Here is a 22,228-nt window from a genome sequence, read left to right on the forward strand (position 1 = left end):
CACTCCAGAAGGCAAGGCACCCACAGACAGAACCAGAAAGTGGCCTCAGAGTCTCCATCCCATCAGCCCTCCCGTGGGCAGTTCCCTTCTGCACAGACAGGGGAGGCTGGAGCAAATATGGGGTCTTTGAAATGTGTAAAGGCATCAGGAATAGCAAGATCAGTTCAAAGCTCCCTAGCCAGGGGCTGTAGGTAGCAGGAATCCCCAGAGAGCACACTGTTTTCTGGGAGGCAACCCAAGGAGTATATGGATAGAGCATATTGCCCCAAGGAAGGAAGTCAGTCAGGGAGGTGACCAAACACAACCAATGATAGGCAGGTGCTTGCTGCCTCTGGGGCCATGTACCTGGGGCCAGAAATGGGAGCTTCTTGGGCAGGGTTTCCTCTGGTGCCTTAGTTTTTGGAGGAATGGCTGGGTGGTTAGGATCATGCCTTGACCCACGAAGGCCAAGCTTTATTGTTTAGCCACCCTGGGTGACCGGTAGTGTCCCAGAGGGCTTGGTGAATGATACAAATCAATTATAAGTGTTTGAAAACAGGTTGGAATTAAGCAAAGGTTTGGGAATATCTTCTAAAGTGAAGCCTGAGAAAACCGAGAAACAGCTCCCTGAAAGGAGAAGGTAGAAGAGAGCAACCCTGACTCTTTCCTCCCATAGGAACATCTAGATTATTCTGGAAGCAAGCACACATTTTTTATACACACATCATTCCACTCTGGAGTAGACAGACATCCCATTTGGAGGTCCTGGCGCTAAGCAAAGCGCACTGAGCGACTGCTCCCACAGCTGAAGCTGGAGGATCTTGGCTGGCAAGGAGTGCAGGAGTCAGGGGCCATCACTGTGATGCTGCCCCCAGTGGCAGAGGGGCCAGAGCCAATCTGGCGCCCTGGGGTTGTGCTATATGTGAGGCCCCCACTTGTGACTCCACCACGGGAGCTGCTGACACCTGTGGGAAGAGGAACAGGGAAGAATAAGGGGCTTGCTGCTGTCACCCATCCACTGCAGGTGCCTGAGGGCTTTACATGCAGGGCCTGTGTCCTCCTCAAGGGATCAGTGGCTAACATGACATGTCCTATTCTTTCAATCTCATGGCATATCTGGACCCATTTTCCTGGACTGCAGTGTCTAGTGGCCACCAGTTAATGGATGTTCAACTGTTTTTGAAGTTACCCCCTCCTTCCCCGGTCCTGCAACCCTTACTTCCCCACCTTCTACCCCCCTTCCTGCCCAGTAGTCCTTAGGGAGGAGCCTGGGGAAGAGGAAAGACTATGAATGTTGGGAAACATTGGAGGTTTTGTGGGGTAGGCCCATGCTGCAGCTTTGCCCAACCCCAGAGTCATTTTTCTAGGGGGCCTTTTCCAGCAGATACTTACAGACATTCACGGAGCCCACACCCTCGCACAGCCTGAGGAGAAAGGAAAGCACCATTAGTTCTAAGCAGTGAGCTGGGTCCTTGAGACAGTTGCTTGGGCACAGACAAGGCCAGCTTTTGTTCTAGGTTGGAGCTATTTTCTGAGAGGCAGGAAGGGCTCCCCAAATCTTCTTGGAATGTTCATTTTCTGTCTTTAAAGTGTCCCCATCCACGGAGACCAGTCCTCCCGGCTTAGAGCAGTAGTGAGCGGAATTGTGACTTCCATACACCACCTGCCATCGGTGCCTGAGCCTGCTGAATGTCAATAAGTGCTCACAGTAAGCATGAGGCAGAGCTATGGGTATACAGGGCACAGCATCCTTATTGTACATGAGTCCAACTCCAGGGAAACTCAGAATGGGCTTCAGAAGCCCAGGAACTAGTGTTAGATCCCAGCTATGCAGCTTAGTAACTGTGTGGCCATGGGAAAGGAGCTGAACATTGAGCCATCCCTTCTCTGTTTTTGGATAGGAAAAATGGTACCTACCTGACAGGATGGAGGATTGTAAATGGGTGCTTGACATAGAGCATAGGATATGTGATAGGAAACCATTATTACTGAAGCCTGGCCTGGAGTCGTGTGGTCAGAGCTATATGTCACACTTGTGCCCAAACCGTTAGCCAGGAGGCCCAGGGTCTCTGCCCCTTCCATGCAAGGACTGACAGGCCTTAACCAGCTTGTTTTTTCAGGACAGTTTGGCCCTCAAACGAACCCCCACATGGTTCTTCTCAGCTCACCTGTGCTCCTCGCCCTCCAGCAGGCGCCTGTAGGTGGCGATCTCAATGTCCAGGCCCAGCTTGGAGTTCATCACCTCTTGGTACTCCTTGAGCAGGCAGGCCATGTCCTGCTTGGCCTTCTGTAGGGCAGCCTCCAGCTCAGCCAGCTTGCAGCGGGCATCAGTGAGGGCGGCCTCTCCCTGCTGCTCAGACTGGGTCACAGCAGCCTCCAGCTTGGTGTTCTGGGGACACAGAAATGAATGGGATGGCCAATGGTCCCTGGGTCTCTTTCAGTTATCAACATGTTGTCCGGTCTTTTCCACCAGTTGGGGACATTCTAGAAGCAGCCTTTTGCCTTGTTCACACGGGTCAAACTGAGTGACCATGGGCATACATAAATAAAAGGTATACTAAATGGTAAGATCCAGGCTGGGCACATGCTAGCACTATGGCACTGAGTAGGCACCCAGCCTCCCTGGTCTCAGCATAGCTGACCCCCATATACCTGACACTTGGCGTTCTCAATCTCGGCCGTCAGCCTCTGGATGATGCGGTTCAGCTCATTGATCTCCTCTCTGGTGCGGCGCAGGGTCTCCCCGTGACGGATCACTGTGGCCTTCATCTCCTCACACTGAGAAGAATTGAACATGTCATGAAGTCCAGGGTGGGACGTCCACCCACTGAGCATGCGGCCAGTGAGGGTAAGGCTGTTGAGTGCTTAGCCCATAGAGCCAGGCAGCAAGCCTCACCTTACTAGGGACTCTTCTGTTCTTTAAGAGGCAGAATGCTTATTTAAAGGAGCCTTTTCTAGTGGACACCTCATATCCTTTCTATCACCATGTCTAAGGGACAAGTATCCAGGTCACTCACCTTGGTGCGGTACCAGGACTCGGCCTCTGCCCGGCTGCGGGTGGCAATGTCATCATACTGAGCCTTGATCTCAGCCACGATGCAGTCCATGTTCAGGTCCCGGCTGTTGTCCATCTTGACGATGACAGAGGTGTCTGAGATGTGGGCATGGAGGATTCGGATCTCCTGTGAGAGGAGGGGGAGGAAAGCTCTTTTTAGTTCACACCCCTACTCTTGTCTTCCTACCTTCCCCCTCTCCTCCCCTGCGTCTCCAATAGTCCTAGTCTGGTGGCTTCTGTCATGTCCCAGTGTTCCCCCAGTTTTTCTCCTCCCCTGCATCTCCAATAGTCCCAGTCTGGTGACCTCTGTCATGACCCAGTGTGCCCCCCCCCCCCCCGGACCATCCCTTAGTGCTCATCCCATCATGCCACAGGCCCAGGAGGAGGAGACAGAATTGATGTCTGAAACCTCAGTTTGGTGCTCTTGCTCAAGGCCATGGTTTACCAGCTGTGATCACCGTGGTTACAGTAGGCAGGGAATCTATCCTGCATGGGTGTGCAGTGAGATGCAAGCTACAATTCTTCACTTTGAGGTCTGTCTCAGCTCTTTACAGTATTCTGTCCCCTGATTCCACTGGGAGGCTTAGAGACCAAAGTGGTCGCAAGTCCATCCCAAAGTGTTGCAGGCTCCTCCTGCCCGACAGCCCTGTGTCCCCTCACCTCCTCATACAGTCGCCTCAGGAAATCAATCTCCTGTGTCAGAGCTTCTGCATTGGCCTCCAGGTCTGACTTACGGAGGTAGGCACAGTCCACGTCCTAAAGGGAAGACGAAGCAGGAGTCCACGGGGAGCTCACCAGAGTGCCTCTCTCCTCTCCAGTTATTAGGCTGAGCACCTCTCAGGAGGCCCTCCGCTGATGGTCATCCCAGGGCCCAGTGCCACTGAGTGAGTAATACCTTTTATGTCATTGGTGAGGACTGGGAAGGGAAGGGGACCCGGGGATCCCAGGCACAGCATGCTTGTTGCCACTGGAATGGGTCTTTTATACTTACATCTGGCTTTGCCACCAAAACCCGGGGTCTAGTGTGGAAGTGTGGACTGGGCCATTTCTGACTGGGCCCTGCAGCTATGCACTGGATCTTAGAGAAGAACCAGGCCTAGGACAGAACTGAGGGCCCAGGGCAGCAAGGCCTGACCCTCTGCCTCTGGGCTTCAGGTTCTCACAGAAGGTCCTCATCCGGGTAGTCAGGAGGTCAGTCCATGTTTAAGAAGCAAGCAACACTAGGCATCTTCACCACCATGTGTTTCCCACTGTGGCTGTCCAGGACGCCCTGACCACTGGGGCTCTCTCCTTCACCACAACGTTTCAAGTTCCCACTCCATTGACAGCCCCAGCCCCAACAGACATTAGAAGCCTAGACTCTCATTAGACCCTGAGATAACTGCCCCGAGTGAGGCTGGCATGGGGCGCTGAGGCCCAGGGCCATGTGGGGTTAGTCTTTGTGACTCTGGGAAGCACTGGCCTCCCAGTGTCGGCTCTGGCTGAAGGATGAAGGATGAAGGATGAAGAAGTCACTCACCTTCTTCAGGGCCACAAATTCATTCTCGGCAGTGGCCCTGAGTGCCACTTCTTCTTCATACCTGGGGACAGAGGGCACAAGGCACAGATTTGAGGAGGGGGAAAAAGAAAATAAAGGCCCAGATGGAGATACCCCAGGACCTCACACTTTGGAGGGGACCATGACAGTTCCCTGTGCTCCTACATCCTCCTGGCTGATGTGGGTCAAGAGGGACCTTACACTTTGGAGGGGACCATGACAGTTCCCTGTGTGCCTACAATCTCCTGGCTGATGTGGGTCAAGAGGGACCTTACACTTGGAGGGGACCATGACAGTTCCCTGTGCTCTTACATCCTCCTGGCTGATGTGGGTCAGGGAGGGACCTTATGCCTTTCAAAGGCCTCCTCTCTGTATCTGAACTGCGGGTCTCTGAGAACAAGAAGCCTGCCTGGCTCTGGAGCCACCCTTTGCCCAGTCCCCATCCAGGGCTGGCTCCAGCACCACCTAGAACACAGCAGGTGCTCAACAAGCCTTTGTGAATTTAATAAAGAAATAAGTAAAAATGGGTATCTTAGAATCTACAATCTTCATTTTAAAAAGCTTTTTGAGATTTTGTTTATTTTTCTTCTATGTGTATGGATGTTTGCCTGCATGCGTGTCTGTGTGCTCATGTGCATGGAGTGCCAGTGGGGGCCAGAAGAAGGTGCTGGGCCTCCTGGGGTTAGAGTTACAGATGGCTATGAGCTGTCATGTGGGTGCTAGGAGTTGAACCCTGATCTGCTGAAAGAGCAGGCAGTGCTCTACTCCCGAGCTGTCTTAGTCCTACCCCTCTCTGCCATCTCTAAACTCCCAGGCTAAGAGAAAACGCTCTTTAGAGCAGTGGTTCTCAACCTGTGGGTCATGACTCCCTGAAGGTCGCATATCAGATGCTTTTTATTATTATTCATAGCAGTAGCAAGATTAAAATTATGAAGTAGCAATGAAAGTAATGTTATGGTTGGGGGTCAGCACAGCCTGAGGGCTGCAGCCATAGGAAGGTGAGAGCCGCTGTTCTGGCAGCAGAAGCTGCCGTTGTCTTCTCTCTCTCTCGAGAGGATCTCTTTAGAGTCCAATCTAAAGCCATTGGTCTTTGACTTACACTCACTTTGTCTCTGTGAACCCCCATCCCCACTGCCCTCACCTCTTCTTGTAGCCCTCCATGGCCTCCTGGGCGTGGTTGAGCTCAGCAGCCAGTCTCCCGCTGTCAGCCTCTACACACTCAGCCTCCCTCCTCAGGGTCTCGATGTAGCCCTCAAACAGCGGCTCCAGGTTGCTCTCACAGCACTTGCGGTTCTGGTAGAACTGCCACTTGGTCTCCAGCAGCTTGTTCTGCTGCTCCAGGAAGCGCACCTGCCATGGGAGAGGTAGAATGTCTGTGCAAGGGAGCCAACCTGCCTTTGTCTCCTGATAAAACTCACGGAAGAGGTGTGGAATGGACGGGCAAATGAATGTCAGCTCAGGTGGGTCCAGATGGGGAAACTGAGTCAGGGAGCTGTCCTGGGCAACTGAGAGACTGCAGGTAAGGCAGAGGCAATCAGGAGAGCTCCCCGGAGGAAAGAACACAGGGCAGTGGAGGGGGAGGGAGGGGCCTTCCACTATGCTCGTCCTCAGGACGGGTTGTGGCTTAGGTGATGTTCTTGGTGCCAGGGAGCTTGGTGAACAACTGAGAATGGATGAGGTAGGTAGGCTGTCCTGAGCACGGGGAGGGGGTATCAGAGAGGCAGGGGTGAGTTTTCTGGGGCTCTTGTCACAGAAGAGGCCTGCAGTCCCAAGTGAACCTGAACTCACAGGTCTCTGAAGACCATGTGGATGATATAGACTGGAAAAGATTTTAGAAAAAGATGTCACTGTTTACTGTCAGTCATGAAGACAGAAGTGCCCATGTGGCCAAGACCCACTGTGCTGGTGGAGAAGAACTACAGCAAGCCAGGTTAGCTCTGGGCCTCTAGGTTTCTAAACCCTGAGCTGGAGCGGAGTTGCTTGTTGGCTGTAGGACTGCTCCACCTCTTACGGCCAGGCCTGACCCCTGTGCACCTTCTACCAAAGAGTACAGCTGAGGAACCTCGGGCTGGAGCTTCCAGAAATGGTGTCTAGGGTCCTCCATACTGTGTCTTAGCCGATAGGATCCTGTGACTGTCTTAGCTCTACTTTCCATTTCAAGGTCATGGCCAGCTCACACACTGCCACTGGTGGAGCCAGGACAATATTCCATGTCACCCAGTGAGCCAGAGGAGGAAGTAGGTGTTGGGCAAAGGCCACAGATTCTTGGGCCCAGGATCCATACTGCTTGACGCTTACTACTTCTCCAGGGTGCAGCCTGACTGCACGGACCTGCGGCTGTGAGCCTTGGGCCCTCTAATTCAGGGGCCTGTGGACCAGGACAATACGAGACTGGGTCTAATCTGACCCTCTGTGGTTGGACAATTTTGTCCCTGACGTTTTCTCTTCTGGGTATAAAGGCATCAGTCTTCAATTGCCCTCTGTTCTAAGGATGGCTACAGCTTGAAGAGGCGTGATTTATCTCCTTAGCTAAAGTTAACTAAGAACTTCCATTCTGCCTGAGTTTCTAAAAACATTTAATTGGTCCTTAGGCTCCAGAAAGGGCCTGGCCCAGGACACCCACCTTGTCAATGAAGGCCGCGAACTTGCTGTTGAGGCACTTGATCTGCTCCTTCTCCTCATGCTTCACGCACTGAGCATTGGGGTCGATCTCCAGGTTGAGGGGCGTGAGCAGGCTCTCATTGACAGAGACGCTGGTGATGCAGGGGGGTGTGGGCCCGCAGACGCCTCCAGAGCGGTATCCAAAGCTGCGTCCACAGGAGCCAGAGCGGAAGGTCCCGCAGACGCTGCGGCTGCCAAAACCCCCTGAGAGTCCACGGTAGCAGGAGATACCCCTGTAGGGAGCTGCGGAGATGCAGCAGCGGCCAGGCCGGGGGCCACAGGCCGAGGCACAGCTGAAGGCTCCGAGGCGGGAGGAGAAGCAGGACATGATGTGCTGGTGATACAGGGCCAATCTGGACCCCAAGGCCCGTGCTGAGCCTTATATTGTGCAGAAGGCAGCGCGCCCTCCGCCCCGGCGTTTATGAGCTTGCAGGTCGGAATCAAAGCAGCCGGGGCTGCCTGGCCGCCCCCATAAAACAGCGTTCTTCTCCCGCCCGCCTGGGCTTTATGGTGCCACGAAGCGCCTGGTCAGCTCCCGGGCCTGGCACTCTAGGCATTGGGCGGGACTCTTGTGCCCTGCTGCTGGGACTCAGTGTGTCACCTTGTCCATCCCAGGCTGGCTCACACCCCAACTGGTCTCACCATGAAGACTAGGAAATCCTAGCTTTGGGTGTCTAGTGACCTTTGAGTTCAGTGTGTGTGTGTGTGTGTGTGTGTGGCGGGGGTGTCATGCACGCACGTGTGATGAGGGACAAGGCCTTTGAAGTTATGGGCAAGTTCATGTCACGACTTTTGGCATGTGAATAATCTTCCCAAGCCTTAGATGTCCTGTGGGGAGTAGGAATAAAGGGATAATAATTATAATATCCACCTGAGAGCTGCTGGGAGGAACTAATGGGATAATGGACCCGAAAGCCTCCAGGGCGAGACCTAGCACTTACTAAGAACTCCTGAAATGTTTGTTGTTTATCTATTTGTTCCACTATTATTAATTTGTTATTTCTCCCGTGTCCCCTTGGGTAGACACTTTCTCTTCTCCCTCTCACAGCTCAGCTCCTGCCTCCTCTTACCCTTCAAACCCTTCTCTGTGCAGCTTGGAGAGGGAAGCCAGTAATGCTGACGGGTTTGCCAACAACCTGCCTAGCTCACTGTAGAGGGGTTTTCTTTGTTTTTGGAGACAGGGCTTCATGTAGTCCTGACTGGCCCCAAATCACTGTGTAGCCACCACTAGCCTTGAACTCTTAATTCTTCTCCTGCTTCCTCAGGTTTTTTTCAGAGATTGTGCACGTTCACCTGCTCAGGAAGATGAGCCAGTAGTGGTATTTGACTCATGTGGAAGGCTCCTAGGAGTGGCCTCGGGACCTGAGGGTCCAGGGCTGCTCGGTGCTGTCTCTAAGGGGCATGTGCCCGTACACCTGGAGCGGGATTGAAGCTGAGTTCTTGGAGGTAGGATTTGGAATGCTCTAGATGCCCCTCAGTTCACTGATGGTCCAGTACACTGACTCCCGTCGGCCAGAACCATGACAAAGGAGGTTAATTGTGTGTCCCATTATTAGCAGCAGAAACCAGAGTGTGCACTCAGCAGCTGGCATTAAAGAGAAGCAGGCATGTCACCCGCGCTTCCTTTGTTTTAAAGCTGTGCTATTATTGTGTATGCAGTAATTAAATCTGGGAACTCCAAGATCATCACGGGCAGCCTGGCCTCTCATTTCCAAGAAGTGCCCTATTGCCATTATTGCTGTCTTTTTACATTCTCTCTTGGGTTGGGTTGTTTTGGTCCAGCTTGGGATTGTTTCATATCGGTTTAGACCAACCATGGTTCTGTGCATGAGATAGTCCCCCAACTCTAGTGTCTTGGATGTAAGATTCTTTTTCTTTTTGATGAGGTTTTACCTGTAGCTCAGGGTGGCGTTGTGACACTCTATCCTACCATATCTGATTCAAGATTGTATATTTTTATTTTTTTTTCTTTTTCAGTTTGTTGGGGGATAAAAGCTAGGACCTTGTACATGCTTATAACTTGATCCTCTAGTGAGCCCACATTTCAATTTTCTTTTGGGAACGATAGTGATAAGGAGTCCTTCCTGGGCCTTCCTCTGAAGTATGAGTATTTAAATCAGATGTGTGGTAGGCTTGCACAGTTCTGGCTTGGAGCCTTTCTCTGTTTTGAGTAGACCGTCGGTGCTAGAGCAGAGTCAGTCAGCACAAACGGGAGAGCTGTGGCTGAGCTGAGACTGCTAAGTCTACAACCTGAAAGGGTTAGCTTGACACATAGGCCCTGTGGTCCCCCCAAATGTTCATCTTCATTCTTATCCAGCCTTAGGAAAGCATGCTCCTAGGGTCCCTCTATTATCCTTAGAACTTGGGAAGGAAGCAGGCTGAATCATGAAAATATCAGATGCAACCCAGGACGGCATCTCCGCCAGAGGGTAAGTGGTGACTGGCGCTGGGGAGGTGAAGGGCTTCCCTAGTCTCAGCGCTGCAAACTGTGTCCTTGGCCTTTCAGCTGGCATCCGGGTGGAGTTGCTCTCTTGTCTTGGTCATCATGCCCACCAGGAGCCAGGCTCAGAGTGTGCTGAGGAGGCTGCAGGGGCAGGGTGGGCATACACAGGTTCTGAATAGGAAGTAGTAGGGGTCTGACCTTGGAACCCCAAGTCATATTAATTTTTCATTGGGTGAGCCTCCTACATTAGGGTTTGGGACCAGGTCAGGGCAAGTTCTTAGAGGAGATGGCTCTTTGGTTGGAGCTAAAGAAAATAAGGAGTTAGAAAGTACCAAGATTAGAGAGCAGAGCAGAGAGAGCTCATGTGGTGTGTGTGTGTGTGTGTGTGTGTGTGTGTGTACTACTTCTGATAATTTCATTTTGAAATATCTTGAACATTGTCTTAGTTGGGGTTTTATTGCCGTGAAGAGACACCATTACCACAGCAACTTTTATAAAGGAAAACATTTAATTGGGGCTGACTTATAGTTTCAGAGGTTTAGTCCACTATTATTGTGGCAGGAAACATGACGGCATGCAGACAGACATGGTGCTGGAGATGTAGCTAAGAGTTCTACATTTGGGTTTGCAGGCAGTAGGAAGTGACTGTAAGCCACAAGGCCTGGCATGAACTTCTAATAAAAGACCTCAATACCCATCCCAGTGACTCACTTCCTCCAACAAAGCCACATCTGCTCCAACAAGGCTACACCACCTAATAATACCACTCCCTATGGGCCTATGGCAGCCATTTTTCAAATCACCATAAATATCAATGTTGCTACTTCTTTCTCCATGGTATAGTTGTCGAGTATGGAATCAAATGATCGAATGCACCTCAGCTCCACCACTTCCCACCTGAGATAAAGTGTACATTTCATCTGAGACTCAGTTTCCTTTGTGTTGGCACTAATGCAATCAGACTTGTCCAGGACACCACGAGGATTTAAGTGAGGGGTGTCTCTACCAGGCTTGTTCTTTACGGTTATCAATTAGCTCCCCAATCATGACTCAGAGATTTATTATTAGTTTTGAATGCTTGGCCTAGCTTAGACTCATTTCTGGCTAGCTCTTTTAATTTAAATTAACCTGTTTCTCTTTATCTACCATTTGCCTCAGGGCTTTTTACTTCTCTTCCCTTCTGTATATCTTACATTTACTGTTTCTTGTGTCTGACTACCTGGTTTCTTATCAACTTCTCTCTCGTCTTCTCTTAAGCCTAGATTTCTCCGCCTATTTATTCTCTCTGTCTGCCAGCCCTGCCTAACTTTTCTCTGCCTAGCTATTGGCCATTCAGCTCCTTATTAAACCAGTCAGCAGTCTTAGGCAGGCAAGGTGAAACAAATGCAACACATCTTTATATAATTAAACACACATTCTTGCATCGTTAAATAAATGCATGATAAACAAAACTAACACAGTTTTACACAGCTAAAATAATATTTCACAGCTTAAATAAATGCAACACCTCTTTGCCTAGTTAAAATAATATTCCACAACAGGTGTCCATGCAGGGTCAGCATACAGCTGGTGGACAGCTGTGCTGTCAATACATTGTAGCTGCTCTTTCTCCTTCACCTGCTGGTCACTCTGGGTGTCTGCCCTGGTCATCAACAACAGCCACCACTCCCATCAGCCTCACCTCTTCTTCCAGGTCTGGAGAGGCCTCAGTTTCACCTTTCAGTTCAGCATCTGGTCGATGGACTCAGAGTTTCTGAGACAAGCCCTCTTGAAGGGAGCCCAAAGCAACAGAACCAATTCGAGAGTAGTCATGGACTTTGTGCACAATGAGGGAGAGGCATGTAGTGGAATTAAGAAATCTTGAGAGCATATAGGAAGAATGGAGGCAGGTGGGCTGGTTGGGGTCCTTAAAGATACAGGTATTTGGAATTCCCAAATCAGATGCTCATACAGGGTCACCAAGCCCATGGGTCCTCAAGGAGAAAGAATAAATTTGACCTCTATGTTCTGGTAGGGATTGACACATTCCCTAGGGCCATGCCAGGGTCCAAGTGTCCCAGGTTACCTGGAGAACTTGACCCTTGGAGCTCTGCCTGGGAGGTGCTTTGTCTCAAAGCTTCCAAGGTACACAGAGCGAGGATGACCTATCACTTATTCTTGGCCACAGCTCATCCTGTGGCCCAACTAAAAAGTCAAGGTTCTGGGTCTGCTTAATAATCCAAAGGAAGCAGTCCAATGTGGCTTCCCCTGCCGCTGGATCACTTCACAGAGTACGGCACACACAGGCCCTGGTGGACACACTTGGGCCCTCAACCCAGGAAGAAGCCTGCCTGAGCGCAGGATGGCCAAAGCTACATCTTGATGGGGTAAACTCCAGGGGAAGGGGAAATGGCTGACATTCTCCAGGCCTGTAAGTGACAAAGTGATCACTGCACATAGGGAGGCAGAGGACCCTTGTATCTGGAGTTATAAACAGGCAGCAATGATAGCGTTCTTCCTCCTCTGACTCCATCCTTCCTGATCTAGAGCCACCACCACAGGTGGCTGGTACAGAACTCCGACAGCGGCGTCCAGGTATGTCTTCAGTTGCATTTCCTCTGCACCCCATCTCAGCATCTCTTGCCGCATGTGGCCTCTCGGGGAACTTTGGCCTGGGCTCCTCTGGACATAGCTTTAGAGACTTCTTGCAGCTCTTCCTCATGATCATGTCTGCTGGCAGTCTTCATTAGCAAGGGGGTGTCCTGGAGAACTGTGGCTGGAACTTCCAGGCTGACCATTTACAAGGCTCTAGGTCAGTCTCCAGTAATGAAAAAAAATAAGGGACAGGGCTATTGTCTTCCCTGTATCCTTTTCAAACCTTCATTCCATGGGAGCATTCCCAGTCTGATGGAGGAGGTGGACAGACATCCAGGGGACAGATAGGTGGGGCTAGAACAGGAGATCTTAAGAATGTATGATTTTTGTTGTTATTTCTTGAGACAGGGTCTCTTTACGTAGTTGTAGCTATGCTGGAACTGGATATGTAGACCAGGCTGGCTTTGAACTCAGAGTTCCAGCCTTCTGAGTGCTGGGATTGAGGTCGCATGCCACCACACTCAGGAGAGCAGTGACTTTTTTTTTTAATGTACAATCTCTGTAAAGGAGCAGAGAGTGAGCAAGTCCAGAGTCTTTATTCTCTCTTTGCTCTCGACTGTGACCTTCCCAGAAATAACGGGTATGATTTTATACCGCAGCCAAAGAAACCATTCTCTCGCCACAGGTGCCTTTTGTTACAGGAGCAGGGAGTCACAGAAATGAACCAGGACGCCATCTGTCCTCTATCCGCTCAGGGAGTCACAGAAATGAACCAGGCCGCCATCCGTCCTCTCTCTGCCCTGGGAGTCACAGAAATGAACCAGGCTGCCATCCTTCCTCTATCCATCCAGGGAGTCACAGAAATGAGCCAGGACGCCATCCGTCCTCTATCCGCCCAGGGAGTCACAGAAATGAACCAGGCCGCCATCCTTCCTCTATACATCCAGGGAGTCACAGAAATAAGCCAGGACGCCATCTGTCCTCTATCCGCCCAGGGAGTCACAGAAATGAACCAGGCCGCCATCCGTCCTCTATCCATTCATTTGTGTCTCCAGCATACCTCTTCTGAGCACTGACTGTAGCCTGATTATGCTGAGTACCCGAGCACAGAGATGAAAGACCCCATTCCTGCCCCATGGTACATGCTGTACTCCTTTTCCTAGGTCTAAGCTCAGGGAAGCTCCATTTTCACTGGCAGGGACTGAATTCAGGACTTTGAACATGCTAGGCAAGCACTCTACCGATGAGCTATCCTAAGCCTAGGAAACTTATTTATATGTTAAAACAACAAGACTGAAATCTTCACAGGCTCTCCACGACACAAGGACAACATCAGGATATCCAAGAGGAGTCCCATTGAGAACCCATTATCAGTGGCATAGCAAAAACCAGAGGCCTCAGCCAGACCAATGACTCTTGCAAGTAAAGACAGATGGAGTAAAGGGTGAACGGTGTGATTCAGTGGCCACACTACAGCTTCCATGACAAGATTTTTCTTCAGTTTTTGTTTATTTTTTCTTTTAAATTTGTTTTTGATTTGGCAGTGGGAAGGGTGCAAGGGCAGAGGGCAGATTAAGGGGATGAGGAGATAAGAGGGATTGGAATGCATGATATGAAATCCACAAAGAATTGATAAAAGTAAAAATATGAATAATAGCTGGACATTAAAAGGCTGTTGGCACTGCACGATTTCCCTTGCTTGCATCTCTCTCCTTCTGCGGGGATGAAGTTGACATCTTCGACGACTACGAGTGAGCCTAAGCTGGTCATCATCAAGGTGAGTGGTTGGATCGGCAGGCCCCATCCATGAATGGACAATTTAACCCCACAGACCTACAGGGTAGGGGTTCTTTGGATCTTCCTTTACCGAGGCCCAGAGAGGTGGACCTCAGGATGCCAAGGTGATGAATTTAGCAGACGAAGACATCAAGGAAACTGACGCAAATGTGTTCAAAGCGCTTGTTTGATCTCACTGAGTACAAGAAGTTAAAATAGAACAAAATAAAGTGTAAAATTTTAGAATTGGGAATAACTGAAATAAAAAGCTCAAAAATGGTCCCAAACAGTAGACTGTATATGTCAAAGATGGGCACATTACGAGCCCGCGGGCTGGGAGAGATAGCTTAGCAGTTATCAGCGCTCCCTGCTCTTCCGGAGACCGACTCTCCATTCGCAGCCCCCACAGCACAACACGTCCCTTAACTGCAGTCCAGGGGGTACGGCACACTCTTCTGGCCTCTGCAGACACCTTACACGTGTGGCACACTCAAGTGTGGACACACATACATGCACATACACAGTAAAGTAAATCTTAAAAACCAAGTCCTAGAAAAACTGGGTTTCCAGTGTCAGAGCAAATAGCAATTCTTCCCTTATGGAAAATGGAGGGAGCTGAGTGTGCCACTTACAGGATGCTCCGATAACGGGCATAAGCTCGTGGCAATCTTTCCTGGCCTATGTCCAGTCTGTGTGTGCCTCTCCATTTCTCTGCCTACACATCTCACCCGGTGCCTCCCTCCCTGTTTTTTGGAAATTATTGGCTGGAGGCAACTCTTGATTTTTCTAATGGAATATGCAAATTAAATGTACCACCCCAAAAGGGCACAGCCCTGAGCAGGGGTGGCACCATGAGGGCAGTCCCATTCTTGGGTCCTGTGAGACAGTAAGGGTCAGGCGTGGATGGGGGCAGTGAAAGAGATAGGAAGGCAGTTAGTATACATCAGGGAATAAGGCGTGCACAACATTTTATGGTTAAATGGTTTAAAGTAATGGGAGAAGTGTGGGGCACCCCATCTTCCAGGAGGATGTACCTCAGTTCTTACCTCCCCAGAGGTCTGGGCCACTGAGGTGTGGTGTTCTGTTTTTAATGCCCTGGCAGCTACCTTTGTCTGTGTTGCTCATATAATAATAGAGGCAGTGATTTTGGAGTCAGATTGTAGAAATGTTCTAACCCAAAGAATAGAGAAAAAATTACCGAAGGAAAACTAGCAGCACCTCAGGGGTCCGAAGGACAGTAAATAACTGACCACCCTTGTAATAGGCTGCCTAGAAGGAAAGGAAGGTGAGGCAGGAGAGAATATATAACGTCCAGTGTTCAAGAAAAACACCACTCTCAAGACCCTCAGGATCTCCAGACACAATACAAAGACCTCGAGAATGTTTTCTGCGTCACTGGAGTTATCAAGGGTCAGCTCCAATGAGCTGGCTTCAGACACTCATCTTCAATAAGCCCATTAAACAAGCAATGTGAAAGCAGGGAAGGGATTTGTTTGATGTGATCATACTAGAAAGAGGGGCAACAAGGCACAGAAGATAATAAAAAATATTAAATTAAAACTAAGTACTTTTATTTATCAAAATAAGCCATAGAGTGTTCTAGGATATTTAATCACATTGTGGATCCCAAGATTGCATTACTGACTAAAAATCTTGTTTCTAGTTGTGTGTGGCTCAGCCCTAGCACACACCTCTAATATAAGAGCTTTCTGCTTAAATATTGTAAACAGAATTAAATAAAACCAACCATAGGTCAAGAGGCAGAGCAGGCAACCAGTTGACAGGGAAAAACCATAGAGAGCAAGAGGGAGTCAGGAGGATAGAGAGACACACAGGAAGTAGAAGGGAGGATTGTTCAGTTTGAGGAGTTTTGAGTAGGAGACGCTCTTTCTGGGATATTGGCAGTGTAGGAAGGTCAGTCGGTTGCTTTCTCTGCCTCTCTGAGCTGGTAGGTTTTCACTCTAACATCTGTCTCCTGATTCTTTATTGGTAAAATGAAACAATTGGAATTTATTTAAAAACAAGAGAGAGAACAAAAAAGCTATAAACTTGAAGATAGTGTTTGTAGTACTTGTGAAAAGTGGCATTTCCTGGAACATAAAGAACACTCACAATCCCATAAGAAAAAACAGCCTAGGGGGGAGCAAGCTGGAGACACACCCTTAGCCAGAGTTTGAAGTGATATTAAACTCCAAAGTCAGACCCAAACCAGGATTCATTATTGTGACGGTTAATTTTGTCATCAACTTGATGAGATTTAGAATAGGAAACAAACCTCTGGGCACATCTGGAAGGGAGTTTCTATATTAGGTTGACTGAGTTGGGAGCACACACTCTAGATATGGCAGCACCATTCTATGGACTGAGAAAGGAGAAAGTGAGCCTGGCATGGGTGTTTATGACTCTGCTTCCTGACTGCAGATCGGTGAGCATCAGTTCCAGGCTCCTGCTGCTGTGCTTCCCGGCCATGGCCATGATGGCCTGCACCACCAAACTGTGAGCCAGAATTAACCCTTCCTGCCCCAGGAACAAGTAAAGTAACGAATACAATTACATTTTTTTTTAATTGTTAAAAGTTAATACACAGATGCTGGAGAAAAGGCTCAGTGGTTAAGAGCACTGACTGCTCTTCCAGAGGACCTGGGTCCAATTCTCATCACCCATGTTGCAACTCATAACTGTCTGTAACTGTTCCAGGGGACCTGACACCCATGGCAAAACATCAATGCCCATAAAATAAATAAAAAGTTAATCCACATTGAAGAGACTATCTTTTATACATTGCCAATGAATGAATAATTCAAACAATTTTTTTTTTTTTGGTTTTTCGAGGCAGGGTTTCTCTGTGGCTTTGGAGCCTGTCCTGGAACTAGCTCTTGTAGACCAGGCTGGTCTCGAACTCACAGAGATCCGCCTGCCTCTGCCTCCCGAGTGCTGGGATTAAAGGCGTGCGCCACCACCGCCCGGCTAATTCAAACAAATTTAGAGAATAATTTTCTATCCTCTTGCCGAGCTGCATATCTGCCTAGCCTGCAACTCTACTCCTGGCTGTATACATGTGTGCCATGAAGCATGCACCATCTTAAATGTTTTTGATTTATTTGTGTGTATGAGTGTTTTGCCTGCGTGCATATCTGCGCATGACCCCTGTACCTGGTGCCCACAGTCATGAGAAGAGGGTGTCAGATCCCCTGGAACTGGAGTTCTGATGGTGGTGAGCCACATCTGGGTGCTGGGAACAGAATCTGGGCCTTCTGCAAGGGCAGCAAATCCCTTTAATCACCAAGCCATGTCTCCAGCCCCATGTACGCACCATCCTTATAAGAAAAAAAAACTAGATTTACACTAAGTATGAGATAGTCACAGTGAACTCGATCCTACAGGAGGACGCCTCCCCTCCAGCTTTCTCCTTCCACCTGCCACCTCTGAAAACTCCAATCAGAACTTGGCGACTGTAACCAGGTGAGGTCACAGAGCTCCCAGAGGGAGAGTCTTCAGAGATGAGGGTTTTGTGAGCTCTTCAGGTTGGAGCTAGGCTTTGGTGTTTGAGAGGCGTGGAGGAGTGACAGCTCCTTGACCATGGTGAGACTTGCCTATGGCTTGTTAGTCGCTTAGTCGCGTGGGCTGAGGGTCCTGGACTCCACTCGGAGTGTAAGGGCTGCCAGCCTCAGTCGTCAGCTGAGCCCACTTACCTTGGGCACATGCAACAGGAAAGGGGTCAATGGAGATGATGTTTTACCACCAGGCTCTGTCTGTTCCCATGTTCTGCCTGTGAAATTTGTACAGTGCTGGTGTGAGCAGTTTCTTGTCAGGGTGGAGGCTTGGGTCATTCCTCCTTCAGAGGTCAAGCAAAGGGCTTGACCTAAAATGTAGTCTGAGCAGCTGAGGAGGTATCTCTATCCATGAAGGCTGAGCCTGTTGTACAAGTATGAGGAGCCAAATTTGATCCCTAGAACCCAAGTCTTAATCTGGGTTTGATGGTATGTTCTTGTAATCCTAAAGCTGGGAAGGCAGAGGTGGGAGGATCCCTGGGGCTCTCTGACCAGCCAGCCTAGCCTACTTGTCAAGCCCTGGACTCCAGTAAGAGAGCCTGTCTCAAAAACAAACAAACAAACAAACAAACAACTCAAAGTGAAACACACTCACAGCCAAGACAGACAGTTGTCCTACAGAATAACACTCAGATCTCATCTCTGGCCTCCATACACGCTTTTCACACACATGTACATACATAAACACACACACATGAACACCCCACAAATACATTTAAACATTTAAAGTGTTTTTTGACATTAAGAATTACCTGGGTTTTCCTAAATGATGTTCGTATGTGATAAGTTTCAGTGCTTGATTCCACAGAGCTTAACTTACCCTGTTCTTGGGATGAACCCCGGGTTGCCCAGCCCCTAAAGCCTCTTGACAGATCCCTAGAGTCTGCACCAGGCTCTCTCTGGCCCATGGAACTCACTGAATTCTCACAGTAACATGGATGGAGAACTGGGTGCTCAGAGAAGAGTCTGGTGGGGACAACAGGTGTCTGGTGGGCACCGGGGTTCCTTTTTCCTTGTCTTTGCCTCTCCCCTGACCTCTGCTCTGCTGCCCCATCCCAGTGTGAGGAGATGAAAACCACTGGGCAAAAATGTGTGCAGGGCCCTCAGCACAGCAAGGAGGCCCTGAACAGACTTAACCAAGCCATCCAGCAGTTGAAGAAGGAAGTGGACAATGCTCAGAGCCAGGTGAGTGAGAGCTGCGGGAGGGAGCCATTGCCATGACACTTTCTCTAGGTCCCCTCATCCTTTGGAAGAGGTGAGTTTTTGTATGCGTGTGTGAGAGTGTATGTGTGTATGGTGTGTGTGGTATGTGAGAGTGTATGTGTGTATGGTGTGTGTGGTATGGGAGAGTGTGTGGGGGAGAGTGTATGTGTGTATGGTATGTGTGGTATGGGAGAGTGTGTGTGGGAGAGTGTATGTGTGAGATGTGTGTGTCTGTCTGAGCACACAGGAATGTTGGCTGCATGTACCACTCATGCTTCCCTTTGCCTGGGCTGTTTTATATAAAAAGACAATTAACCAAGAAATTATATATCAACACATATTGCTTGGCCTTCCCTTTGTTTGGTTTTTGTTTTGCCTTGTAATGACAAGATTCACCAGAAACTCAGTTTTCCAGTTTATCCTTTAACATGTGACAGTCAAGGTGGGTGTTGTAGCATACGTTTGTAACTCCTGCACTCAGAAGATCTCAGGTTCCAGGAAGAGGATCTGAGCTACAAGGCTTATTAGCTTGGGTTCTGGCTCATCAGCAGAATGTTTGCCTAGCCTGTCAAAGGCCCTGGTTCTCAAGTCCCTCGCTGAAAAACCAACCATAAAATAGAGCCCTAATCCTTGTCCTTGGAGGCTGAAACAGAAGAATTTCCAGATGAGAGCAACCTGGGCTGCACAATGATGTCCAGGCAAGTCTAGACTAAACAGAGTGAGACCTTATTTCAAGACAAACAAGCAAACCCACAAAAGCAACACAACACAGAGAAACAAAAGCCCCTCAGCCCCATCCAAAACCAAAGGAAACACGCAGAACTGGCAGTAGGAATCTGGTGGGAAGACCTGGCTCCTCACAGGGCCCAGCAGCTTCCTGTGGGCCACCCCAGCTCTGCCGCTCCTGACTGGAGCACCGTGCCTGTCCTGAGGCAGAGGAAGGGAAGGAATGTGTCACTGGAGATGGTGCTGGATGCATGTGGAAGTCCTGCCTTAGCAGGAGTGGGAGAGACCAAGTCTGTCAGAGAACAGGATTCTGGGTGTTGGCCTTCATCTTCATCAGGAAGGCCCTGAAGTTGTTTGAGGCCCCAGTGTGCAGGGTGAGGATGCTCACGGACACCTTTCTTCTCCCAGCCTCTTGCCCTCCAGCCCCCTTTCTACCCATGAAGTCCTCTCAGTTGATCTACCTGGCTCATCCCCTACCCCAGTCCAGAGCTTTCTGTTCAGGGTCTGGTTTTACTTTTTGGGCTTGAGGTGTATTCTTGGTGTAGCGTTCCTTGTCCAGAAACTGGTGGCTTTGAGGCAAATGACCTGGTTGTGCTCTAGTGGTGACAGAAAGGGTGGTTGAGTCTCCCACTAGCCAAGCTGCCCCGATTGCCCAGGCAGCAGGCACCCTCACCAAGCATGTTATAATTCTGTTTCTAGAGATGTGCACTCTGGCTCCTATTGGAAAGGAGACTTTCTGTTCTGATTCGGGTGGTATTGGGGGCAGAGCCCAGAGTTATTCCCATAGTAGTGAGCATTTTGCTACTGAGCTGTTCCCAGATGTCTATCCTTTACAGTGGGAAGTCTCCCTGAGTTTCCCCGAGCTGGCTCTGTACTCTCTGGAGTCTAGGAAGGCCTTAAAATTTTGATCCTCCTGCCTCAGCCTCTTGAATAGTTGGGACTACAAATTCAGATTCTGCTCATTCCTTATGAAACACTAAACTAGTTTATCTATTTATATTTTGGTTTTTTGAGACAGGGTTTCTCTGTGTAGCTTTAGTGCCCATCCTAGAACTCCCTCTGTAGACCAGGCTAGCCTAGAGTTCACAGAGATCCGCCTGCGTCTGTGTCCTGAGTGCTAGGATTAAAGGCATGCACCACCACCACCCGGCTCAGTTTCTTTGATAAAGAATATTTTTTTTTTGGTTTTTTCGAGACAGGGTTTCCCTGTAGTTTCTAGAGCCTGTCCTGGAACTAGCTCTTGTAGACCAGGCTGGCCTCGAACTCAGAGATCCACCTGCCTCTGCCTCCTGAGTGCTGGGATTATTTGATAAAGAATATTAATCTTAACTCACGTGAGGAGTGCCATCATTGAGACACAGAATTCTTAGCCATTCCAGTTGGTGGCCTCCAGTGTCATCTTGAGTGCTTGGAGTGGGCAGGATTTTTCCTTCCTTTCTTTCTTCCTTCCTTTCTTCCTTCCTTCCTTCCTTCCTTCCTTTCTTTCTTTCTTTCTTTCTTTCTTTCTTTCTTTCTTTCTTTCTTTCTTTCTTTCTTTCTTTCTTTCTTATCTCATGGTTTAGACCTACTGAGACAAACACACGAATTCCAGAGCAAGCCTTCACTTCTTCCCAACCACAGATTCATCTCCACACCCTCATTGACCCCAGGGTTTTGAGTAATGGCTGGACTTCTGAGGCTGAAGAAATGAGGCTGAGAGTATCTTTCTTTCTCTGCTCTTTGCTCCATCCCCAGTCCTGTGAACTAGAGAAAGCCAAAGACGTGGAGGCCCGGCAGCATGTGACCTCAAGCAGCGCCAAGGGCAAACTGGCCTGGCTGGAGGCGGCCCTGCAGCGGGCCAAGCAGGACATGGCTCTGCAGCTCCGTGAGTACCAGGAGCTCATGATCGTCAAGCTGGGCCTGGACTTTGAGATCGCCACCTACCGCAGGCTACTGGAGGGCCAGCAGCAGAGGTGAGGTGGCAGGAGGTGAGGGAATGGGTGTCAGTCTTCCCACACCTCCGTGAATGAAAAGGCCTAGCACTGGTGTGGGCGGAGTCATTGTCAGAGAGGAGACAGTGTAGGTGCCAAGGCCAGACCCAAGGAGCTTGCAGGGTAATGGCTTTTCTGGTCTGTGGGTGTGGAGAGGTGTCTCTCTTGGGGAACCTGGTAGGCGGACTGAGTTAGCTGTGGCTTCTTTTCATCACATAGGCTTGGTCTGGGACTTGGGGCAGGGAGCTCAGGTAAGAGACTTGAGTAAGATGTAAGCTCTTCTGGCTACCCTCCCCCCACCCCAATTCCCTTGGTCCCTGAGAAGGCAGAAGGGGTTTATCTGTCTCTCTGTGCAGATTGCAGTTGTGTGTGTGTGTGTGGGGGGGGCTGTTTCTTCTCAGGGGGTGATTCCCTGTGTGTTTGTATGGAGTCTAGAAGTCTGTGGGCCTCCCTGGCAGGGGTTGGGCAGGAAGGCTTTTCTGAGTCCTTTGGTCTCACCTCTCACGTGACTCTCTATGAAGCTCCAGGCACCGATGTCCCCCGAGGTCCGGGCCTGACCTCAGTCTCTGTACCACCTCGGGCACCCAGAGTCTGTTCCCGTGGCCTGGATGTGAGCGCCCCCGGCGGGGTTTGCACTCTCTGCAGCTCCGCAGGCTGTGTTGGCGGCTTTGGCTGCTGTGGCTCCCGTGGCTCCCATGAGTGTTGAACACTTTCCTCTCCACTTCCCTCTGGAGAAGACTAGGAACTCGTGCT

General features: G+C 49.8%; 2 protein-coding genes across 2 annotated transcripts; one reads left to right on the plus strand and one right to left on the minus strand.

Annotated features, from left to right (window-relative positions):
* Window positions 1-750: 750 nt before the first annotated feature.
* LOC119822335 (keratin, type II cuticular 87) lies at window positions 751-7,560 on the minus strand. Its single transcript, XM_038341458.1, has 9 exons — window positions 7,195-7,560; window positions 5,713-5,921; window positions 4,554-4,614; window positions 3,695-3,790; window positions 2,997-3,161; window positions 2,632-2,757; window positions 2,148-2,368; window positions 1,372-1,403; window positions 751-944 (listed from the first exon to the last, which is right to left on the minus strand). The coding sequence occupies exons 1-9, from the start codon at window positions 7,558-7,560 to the stop codon at window positions 751-753; spliced, it is 1,470 nt and encodes a 489-aa protein (XP_038197386.1).
* A 6,412-nt stretch (window positions 7,561-13,972) lies between these two features.
* Window positions 13,973-22,181, plus strand: LOC119822638 (keratin, type II cuticular Hb1-like). Its single transcript, XM_038342092.1, has 6 exons — window positions 13,973-14,026; window positions 16,447-16,521; window positions 18,636-18,761; window positions 21,240-21,457; window positions 21,695-21,726; window positions 21,997-22,181. Exons 1-6 carry the CDS (start codon window positions 13,973-13,975, stop codon window positions 22,179-22,181), a joined length of 690 nt encoding a protein of 229 aa, XP_038198020.1.
* Window positions 22,182-22,228: the final 47 nt, after the last annotated feature.

The sequence above is a fragment of the Arvicola amphibius genome, chromosome 9, assembly GCF_903992535.2.
Source record: "Arvicola amphibius chromosome 9, mArvAmp1.2, whole genome shotgun sequence".
In the NCBI taxonomy this organism is placed as follows: Eukaryota; Metazoa; Chordata; class Mammalia; order Rodentia; family Cricetidae; genus Arvicola; species Arvicola amphibius.

What these genes read in the sequence shown, in the direction of transcription:
- LOC119822335 (XM_038341458.1), bottom strand. Translation starts at nt 7,560, where the DNA reads ATGTCCTGCTTCTCCTCCCGCCTCGGAGCCTTCAGCTGTGCCTCGGCC. An exon ending in ATGGAGGGCTACAAGAAGAG is followed by an intron (nt 4,615 to 5,712) that starts GTGAGGGCAGTG and finishes CTCTGTCCCCAG; the next exon opens with GTATGAAGAAGAAGTGGCAC. An exon ending in AGTCCTGGTACCGCACCAAG is followed by an intron (nt 2,758 to 2,996) that starts GTGAGTGACCTG and finishes AATTCTTCTCAG; the next exon opens with TGTGAGGAGATGAAGGCCAC.
- LOC119822638 (XM_038342092.1), top strand. Translation starts at nt 13,973, where the DNA reads ATGAAGTTGACATCTTCGACGACTACGAGTGAGCCTAAGCTGGTCATC. An exon ending in CTAAGCTGGTCATCATCAAG is followed by an intron (nt 14,027 to 16,446) that starts GTGAGTGGTTGG and finishes TCCTGACTGCAG; the next exon opens with ATCGGTGAGCATCAGTTCCA. An exon ending in ACTTGGGGCAGGGAGCTCAG is followed by an intron (nt 21,727 to 21,996) that starts GTAAGAGACTTG and finishes CTCTCTATGAAG; the next exon opens with CTCCAGGCACCGATGTCCCC.